The 22358-nt window shown below is 42.3% G+C and overlaps 1 protein-coding gene across 10 annotated transcripts in view; it reads left to right on the forward strand.

Annotated features, from left to right (window-relative positions):
* LOC121575406 (plasma membrane calcium-transporting ATPase 1) overlaps window positions 1-22358 on the forward strand; it is a 138605-nt gene that overhangs the window by 85904 nt on the left and 30343 nt on the right. For all 10 annotated transcript variants that reach the window (XM_041888492.2, XM_041888499.2, XM_041888490.2 and 7 more), the window contains 6 exons: window positions 16626-16805; window positions 16984-17071; window positions 17547-17653; window positions 20821-21012; window positions 21173-21386; window positions 21768-21979. In XM_041888492.2, the coding sequence (XP_041744426.1) occupies window positions 16626-16805; window positions 16984-17071; window positions 17547-17653; window positions 20821-21012; window positions 21173-21386; window positions 21768-21979 (993 nt within the window). The remainder of the gene's footprint in view (window positions 1-16625; window positions 16806-16983; window positions 17072-17546; window positions 17654-20820; window positions 21013-21172; window positions 21387-21767; window positions 21980-22358) is intronic.

The following is a 22358-nucleotide window of genomic DNA, read 5'->3' on the forward strand; positions in this document are numbered from 1 at the left end:
AGCAGTCTTATGGCTTGGGGGTAGAAGCTGTTAAGGAGCCTTTTGGACCTAGACTTTGCGCGCCGGTACTGCTTGCTGTGCGGAAGCAGAGAGAACAGTCTATGACTTGGGTGACTGGAGTATTTGACAATTTATTGGGCCTTCCTCTGACACCGCCTAGTGTTATAGGTCCTGGATGGCAGGAAACTTGGCCTCAGTGATGTACTGGGCCGTACGCACTACCCTCTGTAGCGCCTTACGGTCAGATGCTGAGCAGTTGCCATACCAGGCAGTGATGCATCCGGTCAGGATGCTCTCGATGGTGCAGCTGTAGAACTTTCTGAGGATCTGCAGACCCATGCCAAATCTTTTCAGTCTCCTGAGGGGGAAAAGGTGTTGTCGTGCCCTCTTCACAACTGTCTTGGTGTGTTTGAACCGTGATAGTTCGTTGGTGATGTGGACACCAAGGAACTTGAAACTCTCGACCCGCTCCACTACAGCCCCATCGAAGTCCACGATCAGCTCCTTTGTCTTGCTCACATTGAGGTAGAGGTTGTTGTCCTGGCACTACACTGCCAGGTCTCTGACCTCCTCCCTATAGGCTGTCGCATTGTTGGCTGTGATCAGGCCTACCACTGTTGTTTCGTCAGCAAACTTAATGATGGTGTTGGAGTCGTGCTTGGCCACGCAGTCATGGGTGAACAGGGAGTACGGGAGGAGACTAAGCACGCACCCCTGAGGGGCCCGTGTGTTGAGGATCAGCTTGGCAGATGTGTTGTTGCCTGCCCTTATCACCTGGGGGTGGCCCGTCAGGAAGTCCAGGATCTAGTTGCAGAGGAAGGTGTTTAGTCCCAGGGTCCTTAGCTTAGCGATGAGCTTTGTGGGCACTATGGTGTTGAACGCTGAGGGTGGATTATCCCTTTAATCACCAAAGCTTTATTAAAAGATCAAGTTTGGGAGAAGCAAAACAGTGAGGACATCCCCTCTTTGTCGCTGTATTGTAGGCCTGCATAATTTTTTGCAAGCTCCAGTTTTGGAGGTGCGTAAAAAAAAATATCCATGTAGGCTACATGTGTCCATATGCCATCATGAAACAAGAGATTAGATGATGATGGTGACGCTTTTATTTAGAAGTCATTTTGCTGTAACAATTGCTTGTTTTCCATTTCATATGATTAAAAACCAAGCCCTCCAAAACCAAGCCCTCCAAAACCAAGCCCTCCATCCTTTAACCTGGGCCTAGGCTACTATAACGAAGGCTGATTCAACAGCAATGCATCAAGTCTTTTTCATCTTGCAGATTTTATGATATCATGCTTCTCACCCCAACCTACTAAGAAATAGTTTTTGTTAAAAAAATAAATACATATTGCTTGATTCTCGTTTAATTTGATTAAAAACCAAATTTCTTAGAATATTCGCCGTCCTGGCTTTATGATGAGAACGTGTTAATGCGATCTGTAAGATGGTTCCATTATGTTTATAAAACAAATATATTTGGGAGCAGTGAGTGGACATTCTCCCTTTCTCTTTATATTATATCTTTGTCCAGCTTCTGTGAAAAGTTTGGATATGCGTGAAACCCTCCATAGTCTGTGTTGCCTTAATATTTGAATGTCCTTTGAACTAGCTAGCTAACAAGCTTGTGTGTGCAGAGCGGCACCAGAATTAAAAACACGTCTTATTTTATTGTAGTTAATAAATCCAACGAAATTAAACGTGATAACTAGCCCTATAGTATCCTTAACTAGCATTGAATAAGTTAATCCATTTTTCTCTAGCTAATAGAAAATTAGTCTCCCTATCATCTGAATCAAGCTTGTAATGTCAGTACAGTAGCCTATGATTCGGAGGGGGGACGGGCAGGTATCTTTAAATACACTTTGCATATGCGCTTTGTTGCATTTTGTTGTGGGACTAGAAAAAAATGCCTGGAACGTAAAATAACATTATTAACCGGCTCCCATGCTTTTAAAATAACGGTTCTGTTCCGGAACAGTTTGGATCACTTTCGTTCCAGGTTCCGTGGACATGCCATGGACATGCCAACCGTTGTCAATAAGCAAGATTAAATTCACTATTGATAAGGCCTAAAATTCTAATCAAATCGAAACCACAACTTGTTTTAAATAGGCTATGTCTAAATACAGTTACAGGCACCAGAATTGCTGACTGGGTGCATATGACACTGATATTAACAATGTATCAAATCAAATTGTTCAAATCAGTGTTATAAGTCCAGTGATGCAGTAATCTAAGTTCTGCTATGCTACAATAACTGCAAGCAGACAGTATGATGGAAAAGCTAATTTGCACACACAGACACATGCGTAAAGTCTCACACACAAAGACATGCATAGTCTCTCTCTCACACACACATACACATACACACACACACACACACACACACACACACACACACACACACACACACACACACACACACACTCACATGTAAGTGAAGCCCATTGAGTGAAGCCCTAGTATTTTATTAGGATCCCCCCAGCTGAACACACCTCCTCACTCCACTGCGGCCCTAGAGGAGTAAATGTAATAGCACGGAGCATTTGGTGCCAATATGGCAGACAGTGTGCTGAACCCACTGAGCTCTGGTGAAAACAGCATTATGAAAATCGAATAGCCATTTTAGAGTGTGACTGTGACATATTAGCGAGTTCCTTGCTACGCCCAACCGCCACTTGCGGTGTCCTTCACGTAACTCGCTGATAGTCATTAGAGTTTTGATTGTCAAGCAGCAGCAGATAAGTGGATGGAAATAGCTTCGTAGCCAGTGGGTGACTGACTCTACCAGTTCCCAATAGGGTTAGAAGGAAAGGGCGGCTAGCTGCTAGATGAAAGATACTGTACTGTAGCAGCCATTATAATGTCTGTGCACTTTAGTGCTGATCTTTTGTGACAGCAGTGTCTCTGAAATGAGCTGCTGGTATGTAGAAGATTTACTAATATCACCCATTAATTATGGAGATGACGAACACTTCATTTCCATGATAAATGGGGAAAGGACACCTGTGTCGTTTTATTATTCAAATGCGTTACTGAGAGAAAATGCAAAGTATCAGGGATGTTATCATGATTCCGACTAAAGGCCAGAGATGTGGAACTTTGGAGAGTTAGTGATCGTAGGTCTGTGAGTGGATGTTTTATAATTTTTTATATATTTTTTATTTCAAACAATAATCTAATCCAATCCAATACAGACAATAAAAAATGGCTGCTCCCATCAGTGAGTGCTCTGGTCAGAGGGGGCACTCGCCCCCCACCTGACCAGAGACACCGGCAAGGCCCCGCCCCCGGCCCAAAGGGATTTTCCAAAGGTGGGAAATCCAATCCCTGCCCGACGCCCGGGCGGGCATGGAAAAGAGCGCACCCATAACTACCAGGACCAGCACACACACCGCTCACAACATGAAACCAAACCACAAAACATAAATAGCGAAACGCAAAACATACAATACAACTCAAACATTTACACTGTACATTTGTGTATATATTTATTCCATCAATTCCACCCTTCGGACAGCCACAGATCAACCCATCTTTCCCAATAAGTCATAATTCTACAATTTCCTATCGCAATACATCCCTCCATTCTCCCATGTTCTCACTAGGGACTTGAACCTCCCCACCTGCAGCATTTCTGCCGAAATTTCCCCCCAAATAATCAATTTAGCCAAAGAGCACAATTATTTTTCCTATTGACTGACTGTGGTCCTTCAAATCCCCCAGCAATACAGTTTGCAGGTCCAAACGCACCCTGATCTTATGACATAAAATCCATTCCTGGACCTGACTCCAAAAGCAAGCCCCCGATGGACAGTACCAAAAGAGATGCGCTATTGATTCTGTTTCTGCACCAGTTAGACTGTTGAATACCCCATATACTGAGCATTATTTTTGGAGTGAGAATTTTATATAATAGCTTAAATTGAAAATAACGAATTGATGCCTCAATTGTTGTTTTGTATATCAGTTCATAAACCCGATGCCATGGTATTGGGACATTGAAAATCTGTATTTTATGCGGCATAGTTGTCAACCCTCTTGACCGTAAGTGAAACTGATACATTTTACAATGTATATGAGTCATTTTAAGCTATTTAGGATTTGTTATTGGTGGCAGACAAACTAATTCATTGCCTTTTCCATTTTTGTGGCAGAGCTGCGATGAGTTGGTTATAATTTTGTATTGAGCATACATCTCCATACACCTGGATTAATTGGTTGTATGACATAATTCTACCGTCGTTGTTTGCATTCATAAACATGATACTTTTCTTATACATCTCTCTCAGTACATTGAAGTTTAGCCATATTATTTGCTGTAATATAGATTCTGCCTCTTCTGGAGGATAAAATTAGAATTTTAGCAAACTCTGTATAGCTTCATTTAAAAATAAGAATACTTTAAACAGGGTTCCAATCCACCGGATATTGATAGTTTTAATCTGTATAACAGCAAAGAGACCCCTTTTAAACATTGGATGTGCCTCTTAGTAGCCTACTGGAAAACCTGTTTGGATTTAGATATAAAGTTGAAGTTGGAAGTTTACATACACTTAGGTTGGAGTCATTAAAACTCATTTTTCAACCACTCCACACATTTCTTGTTAACAAACTATCGTTTTGGCAAGTCGGTTAGGACATCTACTTTGTGCATGACACAAGTAATTTTTCCAACAATTGTTTTACAGACAGATTATTTCACTTATAATTCACGGTATCACAATTCCAGTGGGTCAGAAGTTTACATACACTAAGTTGACTGTGCCTTTAAACAGCTTGGAAAATTCCAGAAAATGATGTCATGGCTTTAGAAGCTTCTGATAGGCTAATTGACATCATTTGAGTCAATTGGAGATGGGCCTGTGGATGTATTTAAAGGCCTACCTTCAAACTCAGTGCCTCTTTGCTTGACATCATGGGAAAATCAAAAGAAATCAGCCAAGACCTCAGAAAAAAATATGTAGACCTCCACAAGTCTGGTTCATCCTTGGGAGCAATTTCCAAACGCCTGAAGGTACCATGTTTATCTGTACAAACAATGGTACGCAAGTATAACCACCATGGGACCATGCAGCCATCATACCGCTCAGGAAGGAGATGCGTTCTGTCTCCTAGAGATGAACGTACTTTGGTGCGAAAAGTGCAAATCAATCCCAGAAAACAGCAAAGGAACTTGTGAAGATGCTGGAGGAAACAGGTACAAAAGTATCTATATCCACAGTAAAACGAGTCCTATATCGACATAACCTGAAAGGCCGCTCAGCAAGGAAGAAGCCACTGCTCCAAAAAGCCAGACTACAGTTTGCAACTGCACATGGGGACAAATATCGTACTTTTTGGAGAAATGTCCTCTGGTCTGATGAAACAAAAATAGATCTGTTTGGCCATAATGAGGAAAAGGGGGTATCTTGCAAGCCGAAGAACACCATCCCAACCGTGAAGCACAGGGGTGGCAGCATCATGCTGTGGGGGTGCTTTGCTGCAGGAGGGACTGGTGCACTTCACAAAATAGATGGCATTATGAGGAAGGAAAATTATGTGGATATATTGAAGCAACATCTCAAGACATCAGTCAGGAAGTTAAAGCTTGGTCTCAAATGGGTCTTCCAAATGGACAATAACCCCCAGCATACTTCCAAAGTTGTGGCAAAATTGCTTAAGGACAACAAAGTGAAGGTATTGGAGTGGCCATCACAAAGCCCTGACCTCAATCCTATAGAACATTTGTGGGCAGAACTGAAAAAGCGTGTGCGAGCAAGGAGGCCTACAAACCTGACTCAGTTACACCAGCTCTGTAAGGGGGAATGGGCCAAAATTCACCCAACTTATTGTGGGAAGCTTGTGGAAGGAACCCGAAACGTTTAACCCAAGTTAAACAATTTAAAGGCAATGCTACCAAATACTAATTGAGTGTATGTAAACCTCTGACCCACTGGGAATGTGATTAAAGAAATAAAATCTGAAATAAATAATTCTCTCTACTATTATTCTGACATTTCACATTCTTAAAATAAAGTGGCAATCCTAACTGACCTAAGACAGGACATTTTTACTAGGATTAAATGTCAGGAATTGTCAAAAACTGAGTTTAAATGTATTTGGCTAAGGTGTATGTAAACTTCCGACTTCAACTTTAGTTTCTGTATAATATAAGCTTTAAGAGAGAGGTTGAATGCCTTGATATTTAATAGTTTTAGCCCTCCAAACTCATATTCATTATTTAAATACAGTGGGGAAAAAAAGTATTTAGTCAGCCACCAATTGTGCAAGTTTTCCCACTTAAAAAGATGAGAGAGGCCTGTAATTTTCATCATAGGTACACGTCAACTATGACAGACAAATTGAGAAAAAAAATCCAGAAAATCACATTGTAGGATTTTTGTTTGCAAATTATGGTGGAAAATAAGTCTTTGGTCACCTACAAACAAGCAAGATTTCTGGCTCTCACAGACCTGTAACTTCTTCTTTAAGAGGCTCCTCTGTCCTCCACTCGTTACCTGTATTAATGGCACCTGTTTGAACTTGTTATCAGTATAAAAGACACCTGTCCACAACCTCAAACAGTCACACTCCAAACTCCACTATGGCCAAGACCAAAGAGCTGTCAAAGGACACCAGAAACAAAATTGTAGACCTGCACCAGGCTGGGAAGACTGAATCTGCAATAGGTAAGCAGCTTGGTTTGAAGAAATCAACTGTGGGAGCAATTATTAGGAAATGGAAGACATACAAGACCACTGATAATCTCCCTTGATCTGGGGCTCCACGCAAGATCTCACCCCGTGGGGTCAAAATGATCACAAGAACGGAGAGCAAATATCCCAGAACCACACGGGGGGACCTAGTGAATGACCTGCAGAGAGCTGGGACCAAAGTAACAAAGCCGAAACACACAGCCAGGGCAACTAAGGAGTGGCTCCGTAAGACGCATCTCAACGTCCTGGAGTGGACTAGCCAGTCTCCAGACCTGAACCCAATAGAAAATCTTTGGAGGGAGCTGAAAGTCTGTATTGCCCAGCGACAGCCCCGAAACCTGAAGGATCTGGAGAAGGTCTGTATGGAGGAGTGGGCCAAAATCCCTGCTGCAGTGTGTGCAAACCTGGTCAAGACCTACAGGAAACGTATGATCTCTGTAATTGCAAACAAAGGTTTCTGTACCAAATATTAAGTTCTGCTTTTCTGATGTATCAAATACTTATGTCATGCAATAAAATGCAAATGAATTACTTAAAAATCATACAATGTGATTTTCTGGATTTTTGTTTTAGATTCCGTCTCTCACAGTTGTAGTGTACCTATGATAAAAATTACAGACCTCTACATGCTTTGTAAGTAGGAAAACCTGCAAAATCGGCAGTGTATCAAATACTTGTTCTCCCCACTGTATGAGAGATGGGGTGAATACATATGCAGTTTCTGTTCTCATTGGTTGAGAATGATGCAAATTCATGGCTAATTAAAAAGCTCACATCAAGGGGGACGGTGTGGAGAAACATTAATTAAAAGCTGGCACCTTATGCCAAGGGTATACGTAGAGGGGTGTAGTCACGACTCACTGAACTTTACATATCCTTACGGGGCAAAGGGTTTAAACATTTATATTTTTAACAAACAACATTTTTCTCTCACAGTTGAAGTGTACCTATGATAAAAATTACAGACCTCTACATGCTTTGTAAGTAGGAAAATCGGCAAAATCGGCAGTGTATCAAATACTTGTTCTCCCCACTGTGTGTATATGTATATATGTATATATATATATATATATATATATATATATATATATATATATATATATATATATTGCTTCTTCATTCAAAATGTCCTTTGGTGAGACAATGTTTTCTCCATCACTATTTTCTGTAGGTTCTTCTTGATCGCATTTCTATATTCAAGGTTATAGAAAAACTTTGTGCATTTTTCACAGTTCTCCATCCAATTTGCTCGTTTTTTTATATAAATGAAACCAGATCTTTCCTTAATGAGTTCCTCAAACTCCTTTTGTTTTGTGTCTAAACTATTCAGTACTTCTGTAGAACATTTATCAACACCATTAATGTGCAATGTTAGTTCTTCTATTTCTGCTGTGTCTTTTCTCTCTTGACCGAATCCGTTCTTGTTTTTGGGATAAAAATAGAATTGAATGGCCTCTAAAGATACACTTAAAGGCATCCCATACTATAAGTGGATCCGCTGAACCTGTATTATGCAAGAACAAATCTGTTATAAACTCCTTAGTTTTCGTTATAAATGTACTGTCCGTCAATAAACTCTGATGATCTTTTCACACGTACCAACAAACGGGTGTGATCATTCTACAGTGGTCCCTGCAGTTTACGCTTATACTGGTGTGATTATAACGCTTATTTAGAACGTCCAGTTTCGATCGATGCAACAGTCAACATTTGAGCTAGCCACACTGTTTTTTTCACAAACATTTTTGCACAAACACAGTCCTTATAAAGTTATGTCCTGAATGTGACCAATTTATTTTTGGATGCAATGTTCAATGCACAGAAGTAGCGACAGCATATACAATCATCCAAACTGGAAAATGTAGGCTACATTAGTCCTAGCGCTAACTGAGGAAAGATTGATGTAACACCAAGCGGTCATGTTTAGAGAACTCTCGGCTGACAGAAACCACAATATGAATTAGCTAATAGCAATTACTATTTATAATTAATCACATCACGGGTGAGCTCAACATTGATAGAAATAATTGAGTAAAACACTTTCTAGAAATCAAAAGTAATCCGACGATGGGCAGTTTGTGCGCGCCGCCATGTTTTTTTCCCCCACGTCAACCAAAGATAATAAGAGGAGACAAGATGAGTTTGGTCTGTTTGCAGTATGCATGTTGAAGGGGGTGTGTCGTCTACGATCATTCACTTCTCTTCATTCACTTCTGGAAGTTTACTTGAAAGATAAGTGAACCATTCCTTCACCTCATTAAAACATCTTTGGTCTGAAGACGTTTACGTGAAACCCAGAATGCATTGTATAATGTCAACAAACATGGCCCCACACATAGCTGACAAATAGCTTAGCATTAGCTCATTATAAGCAGTACAACATAATACCAAAAAAGTATTTTACACACATCGTAGGTGTCCATTACAATGTATGCAATAATCTGAATGCATTATTTGTCACCAGTACTTGAAAACGTGAATAAAACAGTAAATACATTATGCTCCATACATACATACATACATACATACATACATACATACATACATACATACAGTGCTGCTTGAAAGAATGTGAACCCCTTGTGCAATTACAGATTATAATTTTTTTTACCATTAAATCTTCATTTAATCAGAACCAGTCTTTTTGATCTGAAATAACTGGTTTATATTTACCAGTATCATATGTTGGTGTATAGGAAATCATGCATGTAGTAGAAAAACACAATTAAAAAGGAATTAGTGCAGGTGCAAACATAAGTGAACCCCAAGTTGCATTGGTTAAATCAAGTAGGTATGTAGAATCAGGTGGGTAAATAATTAGCTACCAAATGAACCAATCAAAAGAGAGATCGTTAGGAAAGAGATTGGGCGGGATAAGAAACCTGGTCAGTTTGGTGTTACCCTTCCAGGTGAATGCAAAGCACACCATGCAGAGAGGAAAGGAGATCTCAGAGGACATCAGGACGAGGGTAGTGAGAGCACATCAGTCTGGGGAAGGCTATAAAATCATCTCGAAAAGATTTGAGGTCCATCAGTCCACTGTGAGGCAAATAATTTACAAATGGAGAGCATTTAACATGACAGCAACTCTGCCTAGAAGTGGACACCCTTCCAAAATATCCCCAAGAGCCACAATAACAATAATAAATCAGGTAAAAGCCAACTCAAACATAACATTTAGAGATTTGCAGACCTCCCTTGCTGCATCTCAGGAAACTATGCAACAATAAGAAGAATTCTGAATCAAAATGCCATTCATGGGAGGGTTGCTAGGAAGAAGCCTCTGCTGTCAAAAAAGAACCAAACTGCCTGTCTTAAATTTGCCAGAGACCACCTGGACAAACCTGAAGGTTTCTGGACGTCCATTCTCTGGACCGATGAGTCCAAAATTGACCTTTTTGGTCACAATCAACACTGCTATGTTTGGCGAAAACCCAACACTGCCTACCACCAAAATAACCTCATCCCAACAGTCAAGGATGGTGGTGGGAATGTCAAGATCTAGGGCTGCTTTTCCTCCTCTGGACCTGAACGACTCCACATCATTAAGGGAACCATGAATTCTGAGGTATACCAGGAGATTCTTGAAAAGGAACGTCAGGCCATCAGTCAAGGAGCTAAAGCTGGGCCGAAAATGGGTCTTCCAACAAGACAATGACCCAAAGCATTCAAGCAAATCTACCATAGAATGGCTCAGGACAAAGAAGATTTGTGTTTTGGATTGGCAAGTCAAAGTCCTGACCTAAATCCATGCGAGATGCTGTGGCAGGACCTGAAGCGGGCAATTCATGCCAGACACCCCTCAAACCTCACTCAATTGGCTGAGTTCTGTAAGGAGGATTGGGCAAAAATCCCTCAAAACAGATGTCAGAGACTGATTACTGGCTATAGGAGACGTTTAGTCCAAGTTATTGCTGCTAATGGAGGTGCCACAAGTTATTGACTGAAGGGGTTCACATATTTCTGCACACATCAGATCTGAGTTTCTGTTAAATAAACTACTTTTGTTAAATAAACAATGTTGTTTCTGTCATTTACTTGGAATGTCTTTATTACGAATTGGGGTTTAGATAAGGAGTTTATGTTTATTTTAATATTTTATAGCAAAATAATGACCAGCCCTGTAGGGTTCACATACTTTCAAGCAGCACTGTACATACAGTTGAAGTCGGAAGTTTACATACACTTAGGTTGGAGTCATTAAAACTCGTTTTTCAACCACTCCACACATTCCTTGTTAACAAACTACAGTTTTTGCAAGTCGGTTAGGAGATCTACTTTGTGCATGACACAAGTAATTTTTCTAACAATTGTTTACAGACAGATTATTTCACTTATAATTCACTGTATCACAATTCCAGTGGGTCAGAAGTTTACATACACTAAGTTGACTGTGCCTTTAAACAGCTTGGAAAATTCCAGAAAATGATGTCATGGCTTTAGAAGCTTCTGATAGGCTAATTGACATAATTTGAGTCAATTGGAGGTGTACCTGTGGATGTATTTCAAGGCCTACCTTCAAACTCAGTGCCTCTTTGCTTGACATCATAGGACAATCAAAAGACATCAGCCAAGACCTCAGAAAAAACATTTTAGACCTCCAAGTCTGGTTCATTCTTGGGAGCAATTTCCAAACGCCTGAAGGTACTACGTTCATCTGTACAAACAATGGTACGCAAGTATAAACACCATGGGACCACGCAGCCATCATACCGCTCAGGAAGGAGACATTCTGTCTCCTAGAGATGAACGTACTTTGGTGCAAAAAGTGCAAAGCAATCCCAGAAAACAGCAAAAGACCTTGAGAAGATGCTGGAGGAAACATGTACAAAAGTATCTATACCCACATTAAAACGAGTCCTAAATCGACACAACCTGAAAAGCCGCTCAGCAAGGAAGAAGTCACTGCTCCAAAACCGTCATAAAAAAGACAGACTACGGTTTGCAACTGCACATGGGGACAAATATCGTACTTTTTGGAGAAATGTCCTCTGGTCTGATGAAACAAAAATAGAACTGTTTGGTGGCCATAATGACCATCGTTATGTTTGGAGGGAAAAGGGGGTTGCTTGCAAGCCAAAGAACACCATCCCAACCGTGACCCACGGGGGTGGCAGCAGCATGCTCTGGGGGTGTTTTGCTGCAGGAGGGAATGGTGCACTTCACAAAATAGATGGCATCATGAGGAAGGAAAATTATGTGGATATATTGAAGCAACATCTCAAGACATCAGTCAGGAAGTTGAAGCTTGGTCGCAAATGGGTCTTCCAAATGGACAATGACCCCAAGCATACTTCCAAAGTTGTGGCAAAGTACCAAATACTAATTGAGTGTATGTACATTTCTGACCCACTGGGAATGTGATGAAAGAAATACAATCTGAAATAAATCATTCTCTCTACTATTATTCTGACATTTCACATTCTTAGAATAAAGTGGTGATCCTAACTGACCTAAAACAGGACATTTTTACTAGGATTAAATGTCAGGAATTGTGAATGAGTTTAAATGTATTTGGCTAAGGTTTATGTAAACTTCCGACTTCGACTGTACATATATACATATGCTACAGTAGAAACGACAACACGATATACAGAAAATAAGGCACTTAATTTGATAGGAATGTACACATGTCCAAAGTTATTATTTGTAAGGAAAACAAGAATGCAACAATGCGAGCACCAGCCAGAAAATGTGCCAGACTGCACAAATGTCTGCATACTTGGTGTGCGGAAAAAATGGGGAAGGACTCTCCTCGAAGAGGGAAGTTTGTCTGACTCAGTAAAGCCTCAAACATAAATTGTCCGGAACACTGAAATGGCCTACTTCTATGTGAATTAATGAGAAGGCGGAACACACCTCAATTCAAACTGTTAGAAAATTGACAAGTTGAAACATAGCCTATAGATAATTAGCAGGCAGAGCGTGTTAACTGTCCTGTTGCCTAACAATCACATTTTGGAACAGTGAGTGCATTCTGACATCACGTGCATAAAACAACTTACGCTGGGGCGACCGTTTAGAGATATTTGGAACTCACATGTGAAAAGGTTACATTTCCAATATCCCGCCCTCATGGAAAGTCTGTCATAGCTCTGTGGAGGGCTATAAGCTGATGGTCTGATCGCATTCAGTCCTGAATCCATACTTTTTTTGCATTTGGTACCATATAAAAGGACACCAGAAAGTAATCAATCCGACTAGCTTGATTTAGCCTCTTCCAAGTATATCTTACAAGGTGCATTCGGAAAGTATTCAGACCCCTTGACTTTTTCCACATTTTGTTACGTTACAGCCTTATTCTTATTTCCCTCATCAATCTACACACAATACCCCATAATGAAAAAGCAAAAACAGGTTTTTAGACATTTTATTAAAAATAAAAAACTGAAACATTACATTTACATAAGTATTCAGACCCTTTACTCAGTACTTGGTTGAAAGCACTGTTGGCAGTGATTACAGCCTTGAGTGTTATTGGGTATGATGCTACAAGCTTGGCACACCTGTATTTGCAGAGTTTCTCCCATTCTTCTCTGCAGATCATCTCAAGCTCTGTCAGGTTGGATGGGGAGCGTCGCTGCACAGCTATTTTCAGGTCTCTCCATAGATGTTTGATCGGGTTCAAGTCCGGGCTCTGGCTGGGCCACTCTACCATAAAGGCCTGATTGGTGGAGTGCTGCAGAGATGGTTGTCCTTCTGGACGGTACTCCCATCTCCACAGAGGAACTCTGGAGCTCTGTCAGGGTGACCATCGGGTTCTTGGTCACCTTCCTGAACAAGGCCCTTCTCCCCCGATTGCTCAGTTTGGCCGGGCGGCCAGCTCTAAGAAGAGTCTTGGTGGTTCCAAACTTCTTCCATTTAACAATGATGGAGGCCACTGTGTTCTTGGGGACCTTCAAGGCTGCAGACATTTTTTGGTACTCTTCCCCAGATCTGTGCCTCAACACAATCCTGTCTCGGAGCTCTATGGACAATTCCTTCGACCTCATGGCTTGGTTTTTGCTCTGACATGCACTGTCAACTGTGGGACCTAATATAAACAGGTGTGTGCCTTTCCAAATCATGTCCAATCAGTTGAATTTACCACAGTTGGACTCCAATCAATTAATAGAAACAGAATGCACCTGAGCTCAATTTTGGGTCTCATAGCAAAGGGTCTGAATACTTATGTAAATAAGGTATTTCTGTTTTTAATTTTGAAAAGATTTGCTAACATTTCTAAACCTGTTTTCACTTTGTTGTTATGGGGTATTGTGTGTAGATTGATGAGGAATTTGTTTTAATCTAATCCATTTTAGAACAAAGGTTGTAACGTAACAAAATGTGGAAAAAGTCAAGGGGTCTGAATGCTTTCCGAATGCACTGTATATACAAAAGTATGTGGATTCCCCTTCAAATTAGTGGATTCGGCTATTTCAACCACACCCGTTGCTGACAGGTGTATAGAATCGAGCACACAGCCATGTAATCTCCATACACAAACATTGGCAGTAGAATGGCCTTACTGAAGAGCTCACTGACTTTCAATATGAAACCGTCATTGGATGCCACCTTTCCAACAAGTCTGCCCTGCTAGAGCTGCCCCGGTCAACTGTAAGTGCTGTTATTGTGAAGAAGAATTGTCTAGGAGCAACAACTGTTCAGCCGCAAAGTGGTAGGCCACACAAGCTCACAGAACGGGACCACAGAGATATGTAGCGCGTAAAAATCGTCTGTCCTCGGTTGCAACACTCACCACCCAAATCACGCGTCAGCATCTGGCAGTCCAAATGACGAATCTGGGTTTGGCGGATGCCAGGAGAACGCTACCTGCCCCCATTCAAAGTGCGCTTGTGGCTGAATGGGAGCAAGTCCCCGCAGCAATGTTCCAACATCTAGTAGAAAGCCATCCCAGAACAGTGGAGGCTGCTATAGCAGCAAAGGGGGGACCAACTCCATATTAATGCCCATGATTTTGGAATGAGATGTTTGGCGAGCAGGTGTCCACATACAGAATGAATAGGGTAGTGTAGTAAACAACCAAACATTTCAAGAATAAAAGTGGTGAAAGTTGTAGTAAGAAGTAGTAGTAAAAATACACTTGATCTAGTCCTTGGCCTATATCCTAATCTGACTTTGTTGGAGGTCATGTTGTTCTTCATTACCGTCTCTGGTAACACACTATATAAAATAGAATCAAAGTTTAGTTGTCACATGCACAGGATACAGAAGGTGTAAACGGTACAGTGAAATGGTTACTTGCATAGTAGAGTATTTTGTTTAGACTTGTAGCTAGCTAGCTAAACAATCAACCATAAATTAATCCCAACTCATACTACCATGCACCACACATGAATCTGCAGGTAGCTAAAGCTAACCAACTAGGTTCAATGTTAGCTAGCTAACATTAGGCTATAACTAGCAAATGGATTTCTGAGATACGAATAATATTACTATACAGATCATACAGATCATTTAGCTAGACTCTTACCCGTATACATGCATGAACGCTTCTCCCTCTCTATCATGGATGCCAGGGTTATCCTTAGTTTAAAGATGTAATCCAGAGACAGGTGTTTTATACAATAGCCTTCTGTGTTCTGTTTTCGTCTCTCCACATTTGGCAATCTCTCTGCTTCCACCGGGCATTCCACTGATTTCAAAAGTCTGCATGATTACTAGCATTATACCTATTCAGGATTATTACATGACTAAACATATAGATAAATGAAGCGTTTTCTGTGTAGGTTAGTATCCATTTATTATATAGGCTATAACTGATACATCATCAGATGGAATAGTATGTTTGGAATTGCCCAGTGTCAGCCATTTGGCATAATGGCCATTAAAGTAACTCCAAAGAAATTATGGTCTATCATTTCAGTCTTTTGGGTCATAAACCTATGGCAACAAGCTCAAACTCTTTACCCATAGGTTTAGCCAACTGTTCACATACCCTGGTCCTTAATGCGTGGGTCCCTCTTCCAGTTGTCAAAACTCTCCAGTAGAGGCGACACCTTGCCCACATCCGGTGACAAATAATAGCCTGGCCTCAGAAATAAGAGGGAGGGAGAACAACCTTTTAACTAATGAGTTCTATAATGTCTATTGTCCTGTTTTCCATAAAGTTTGCCTGTATGCCCACAAAAGTAGTTAATTACAACTATCATCATATCAATCCATCATGCCCCTGAGTTGTTCTGCATTAGGGCATGAGTGGATGTTTGTATGAGGTGGTTTGCCAGTGCTATTGTGGGAGCATTCCACCATAGTGCGTCAAGGTTCTATTGTATCTTTAGGGTTCTGTGTTATTTGGGGGTGTGGGAGGGTTACTTAAAGAGTGTAGCAACATGTTTAGTGGTCTGTGTGAGGGCAGAGGGGGTGGGAGGTGGGGGTGTCTGGTTGTGGTTCAGCGGTGTGATTGACAGGCAGACATCTGTGGGGGGTTTCTAATGATCTATAAATAAGTAATCTGAGTGGTCTAATGAGAAGTGACTCATTACATGCCTGAGGGTGGATAATTACACAGGACTTCACACGCAAGCTCACACACATGCACACACACACAGACACATATACACACTCACTCAAACACACAGAGCGAGAGACTCATATAAACAGCGGGTTGAGAGGTCAGGCCCGAATGAGCAAAAGCTGTCAAGGCTTCACACTGTCATGCTGAGAGAGAAACTAAAATAACATTCAACACTTACTGATACTGAGACTAACCCTGGTGCATACTGGAGTAGGGAACATGTGTAGGGGAATATATATACAGAATACACTCAGATACAAACATACCTTACACAGACTGGCCTAAGATCAACACTGGTACTATACCAAAGAATGTATTGTTGTGAAGTGGATATATAACTACAGAATACTGGCTGATCAATGTCCTTGTAGTGAAGTTCAAGTCATGACTCTCTCCTCCCTCCCCTAAAGGTACCTAATGCCATCCTCAAGTGCCAGAGGGCCGGCATCACCGTGCGCATGGTTACCGGGGACAACATCAACACTGCCCGTGCCATAGCAACCAAGTGTGGCATCCTGTTGCCGGGCGAGGACTTCCTGTGTCTGGAGGGCAAAGAGTTCAACCAGCTGATCCGTAACGACCAGGGAGAGGTGAGACACACCACAGGACTTTTATTTTGAAAGGGGACTTTTTATTATGATATAGTAGAGGTGAGACAGGCTTGGGGACTAAGTTATGTAGTAGTACTAACATTGAGAGGAATGCACTTGTTTAAGTTGTTCATTGCTCGAGGTTCAGTCCCTCTGACTGTGTCCTCCTGTGCTCTAGGTGGAGCAAGAGCGTCTGGACAAGGTGTGGCCCAAGCTGCGTGTGCTGGCTCGCTCCTCTCCCACTGACAAACACACTCTTGTCAAAGGTGGGTTAAAGCGGTCACATCTCTCCTTTTCTTGTTTTTCCTCCCCTCCTCCTTCCAAAAATGTGTTATCTCTTTCATGTGTGATCGACACACACAGCGGACCCAGGGGTCTCTAGCACTGCCATCCCCCTCAGCCCAACCCAGTTTTCTTCAAAGACTAGCATGTTTCATCTCAGTTAGGGGTGGTGGAGTGGTGGAGAGAGAGGTACAGGCCAGGTGAGGCATAATGCCAGGTGTGGGTCATGAATATGGAGACTCTTGACTAGCAGACTAACCGTAAAAAACACAGAATTTCCGTCACTGAAAAAGCAAATGAAATGGGAAAAAGGCCATTTCGAAATATTGGGGGACCGACATTAGTTAGTTATGTTCGTCCAACAAAATTCAATTCCCTCGATGTCTGTCTCAGTGAATGTGTATACTGCTGTCCTGTGTACTGAGATCTGAGGGGTGTGGTCTTGTTCATCTCCCTCAGGTATCATGGACAGCACCGTCCTCGAGACACGACAGGTGGTGGCTGTGACGGGCGACGGAACTAACGATGGCCCCGCCCTAAAGAAGGCTGATGTCGGATTCGCTATGGTAATGCTCTCCATTCATGTCGGTCTGTTTTCATGGTTCCCTTGTCACTACTTTCCTTCCAGTTTTCCTCCCTCTTATTTTCTTAGAAAATAATTGTTAGAGAGAACCTATTAAGTATTTACGATTACACAACAGCCATGGAAAGCTAATTTTGCCCAAACCTCATCCCTGCAACTCTCCAATTTACTCCAAGTGCCCCCATTAATTGGATATTAAATCATTAGAGGGAGTAACGATTGGATAAATCTGCTTATCACCAGACAAGCCCCACTACATTCACACACACACTGCACCCTTCGTAGAAAGACCTCTGGGTTTGTGAGTTATAGAATTAGAGTGTGTGTGCGTGTGTGTGTGTGTGTGTGTGTGTGTGTGTGTGTGTGTGTGTGTGAGCGTGCATGTGTAAGCGTATGCTTGTGTGTATCTGCCCATTATACTGTGTGTTTATCTGTGTGTGCTTGGCAGCCCGTGTCAGTATGTCGTTGTGAGGAGCCTTGTTTTGGATTAGCAGTCACCCCTGTGGTTCAGTTAAATCCCAGCCCAATATAGTCCACTTCACATTAATTCAGACTGCCTGCCATCTCGTTCGACCGCCAAACAGTGGACTACACTCCCTCGTTGAGCCCGTGTCACGCTAACGGGGAGACCCCACAGCCAGGGGGAGGGGGAGGGGGGAGAGAGAAGGAGGGAGAGAGAGAGATTACAAAGTCCCACATAGATCTTCATGAAACACTCACTGTCCTTGTATGTAATGAGGAAAATGGCCTAAGTGAGTTAAACAAAGCTTTGAGGGAAGGAGAAAGAAAATTAAAAGCACAGTGATTGAAAATATAAAGGATAATGATATAGCCCAGGGTATTAGTTGCCCCAAATGTTCTGTGTAGACGAAGGGTCGCGGAGAGATGAAATATTTTTAATAGCCTTTCTTTGTCTCCTTCCCTTTCTTCTCCAAAGTTAATTGACTCGCATGATTGAGAGGAGAAAAGGGCAGATGTTAAAGGGGTGGAATGAAGTACCAACATATAATGAAATGCTGACGGCTTGCTTGCTAGTTCTTTTCACCAGGACTCAAACTTTGACACTTAACACCGTGGGTACTGGTTACTCACCCTCATCCACCTGGCTGATGCACGGCAGCCATTTTGTGCTGAACCGCTCACCACTCATCAGCTGTCAATGATGTAGCTGGTTCATGTCTCTGACTGACTGCAACTTTTATTTAACCTTTATTTATCCAGACAAGTCAATTAAGAACAAATTCTTATTTTTAATGATGGCCTGCCGAACTGAGGTCACTTCTGGCACAAAATGGCTGCCATGCATCAGCCGGGTACAGTAGATTGGTGTTACACATTGGTGGTGGATTAGGTGAGTTCCCCATACATTTGTAAAGCCATTGAGATCTAATCGAAAGCACTATATAAATGCAATTCATTATTAGTAGGCCTAAAGGGAATATGTAATAACATACAATGAGGGAAAAAAGTATTTGATCCCCTGCTGATTTTGTACGTTTGCCCACTGACAAAGAGATGATCAGTCTATAATTTTAATGGTAGGTTTATTTGAACAGTGAGAGACAGAATATCAACAACAAAATCCAGAAAAACGCATTTAAAAAATGTTATAAATTGATTTGCATTTTAATGAGGGAAATAAGTATTTGACCCCCTCTCAATCAGAAAGATTTCTGGCTCCCAGGGGTCTTTTATACTGAGATTAGGAGCACACTATTAAAGGGAGTGCTCCTAACCTCAGTTTGTTACCTGTATAAAAGACACCTGTCCACAGAAGCAATCAATCAATCAGATTCCAAACTCTCCACCATTGCCAAGACCAAAGAGCTCTCCAAGGATGTCAGGGACAAGATTGTAGACCTACACAAGGCTGGAATGGGCTACAAGACCATCGCCAAGCAGTTTGGTGAGAAGGTGACAACAGTTGGTGCGATTATTCGCAAATGGAAGAAACACAAAAGAACTGTCAATCTCCCTCGGCCTGGGGCTCCATGCAAGATCTCACCTCGTGGAGTTGCAATGATCATGAGAACGGTGAGGAATCAGCCCAGAACTACACGGGGGGGGGGGATCTTGTCAATGATCTCAAGGTAGCTGGGACCATAGGCACCAAGAAAACAATAGGTAACACACTACGCTGTGAAGGACTGAAATCCTGCAGCGCCCGCAGGGTCCCCCTGCTCAAGAAAGCACATATACAGGCCCGTCTGAAGTTTGCCAATGAACATCTGAATGATTCAGAGGAGAACTGGGTGAAAGTGTTGTGGTCAGATGAGACCAAAATCGAGCTTTTTGGCATCAACTCAACTCGCCGTGTTTGGAGGAGGAGGAATGCTGCCTATGACCCCAAGAACACCATCCCCACCGTCAAACATGGAGGTGGAAACATTATGCTTTGGGGGTGTTTTTCTGCTAAGGGGACAGGACAACTTCACCGCATCAAAGGGACGATGGACGGGGTCATGTACCGTCAAATCTTGGGTGAGAACCTCCTTCCCTCAACCAGGGCATTGAAAATGGATCGTGGATGGGTATTCCAGCATGACAATGACCCAAAACACACGGCCAAGGCAACAAAGGAGTGGCTCAAGAAGAAGCACATTAAGGTCCTGGAGTGGCCTAGCCAGTCTCCAGACCTTAATCCCATAGAAAATCTGTGGAGGGAGCTGAAGGTTCGAGTTGCCAAACGTCAGGCTCGAAACCTTAATGACTTGGAAAATATCTGCAAAGAGGAGTGGGACAAAATCCCTCCTGAGATGTGTGCAAACCTGGTGGCCAACTACAAGAAACGTCTGACCTCTGTGATTGCCAACAAGGGTTTTGCCACCAAGTACTAAGTCATGTTTTGCAGAGGGGTCAAATACTTATTTCCCTCATTTAAAATGCAAATCAATTTATAAAATTTTTGACATGCGTTTTTCTGGATTTTGTTGTTGTTATTCTGTCTCTCACTGTTCAAATAAACCTACCATTCAAATTATAGACTGCTCATGTCTTTGTCAGTGGGCAAACGTACAAAATCAGCAGGGGATCAAATACTTTTTTCCATCACTGTATAAAAATAATGGGTACGATCACTGCCATTACCATCATCATCAACCTCATCGTCATCCCTATAAACGTAACCCCTCCCTCTCTGTCTCCTGATAGGGTATTGCCGGTACTGATGTGGCTAAGGAAGCATCTGACATCATTCTGACTGACGATAACTTCACCAGCATCGTCAAGGCTGTGATGTGGGGCCGCAACGTCTACGACAGCATCTCCAAGTTCCTCCAGTTCCAGCTCACTGTCAACGTGGTGGCCGTCATCGTTGCCTTCACTGGCGCCTGCATCACACAGGTAACACACTTACCATTTGATCCTTCTTGAAATTCAATAAGAAATGGAGAGAAAAAAAGACCCACCGACACACACCTCCTCTCTCTCTCCCGCTCTCTCTCTCTCTCTCTCTCACACTTCCACTCCCCCTCTACCTCCCTCTTTTCCTCCCTCTCTCCAGGACTCTCCTCTGAAAGCGGTGCAGATGTTGTGGGTTAACCTGATCATGGACACCCTGGCATCCCTGGCTCTGGCCACCGAGCCCCCCACTGAGTCCCTGTTGCTGAGGAAGCCGTACGGCCGCAACAAGCCCCTGATCTCCCGCACCATGATGAAGAACATCCTGGGTCACGCCGTCTACCAGCTCACCATCATCTTCACCCTGCTGTTCGCTGGTGAGACCATCACACACTGAAACACAGAGTTAGACCCCGCTGGAACACAGGGAGTTAGACCCCGCTGGAACACAGGGAGTTAGACCCCGCTGGAACACAGGGAGTTAGACCCCGCTGGAACACAGGGAGTCAGACCACACTGAAATCCTGTGTAGCTCAGTTGGTAGAGCATGGTGTTTGCAACGCCAGGGTTGTGGGTTCGATTCCCACGGGGGGCCAGTATGAAAATAAAACATTTATGCACTCACTAACTTTAAGTCGCTCTGGATAAGAGGGTCTGCTAAAGGACTAAAATGTAAATGTTAAATTTAAATCTCAAGAGATAGTATGCTTAAACAAAAAGATACATATATTATCCTGTTTGCTCTTCCCTTCTCCCAGGAGAGAACTTCTTTAACATTGACAGCGGGCGTAACGCGCCTCTTCACTCGCCACCGTCAGAGCACTACACCATCGTGTTCAACGTGTTCGTCATGATGCAGCTGTTCAACGAGATCAATGCCAGGAAGATCCACGGAGAGAGGAACGTCTTCGAGGCCATCTACCGTAACCCCATCTTCTGTAGCGTGGTCATGGGAACCTTCATCCTGCAGGTACACAGACATACTGTAGACACACACACATACTGTAGACACACACACATACTGTAGACACACACACTTACAGTTGAAGTCAGAAGTTTACATACACCTTAGCCAAATACATTTAAACTCAGTTTTTCACAATTCCTGACATTTAATCCTAGTAAAAATTCCCTGTTTTAGGTCAGTTAGGCTCACCACTTTATTTTAAGAATGTGAAATGTCAGAATAATAGCAGAGAGAATGATTTCTTTCAGCTTTTATTTCTTTCATCACATTCTAAGTGGATCAGAAGTTTACATACACTCAATTAGTATTTGGTAGCATTACCTTTAAATTGTTTAACTTGGGTCAAACGTTTCGGGTAGCCTTCCACAAGCTTCCCACAATA

This window comes from Coregonus clupeaformis, chromosome 10, assembly GCF_020615455.1.
Source record: "Coregonus clupeaformis isolate EN_2021a chromosome 10, ASM2061545v1, whole genome shotgun sequence".
In the NCBI taxonomy this organism is placed as follows: Eukaryota; Metazoa; Chordata; class Actinopteri; order Salmoniformes; family Salmonidae; genus Coregonus; species Coregonus clupeaformis.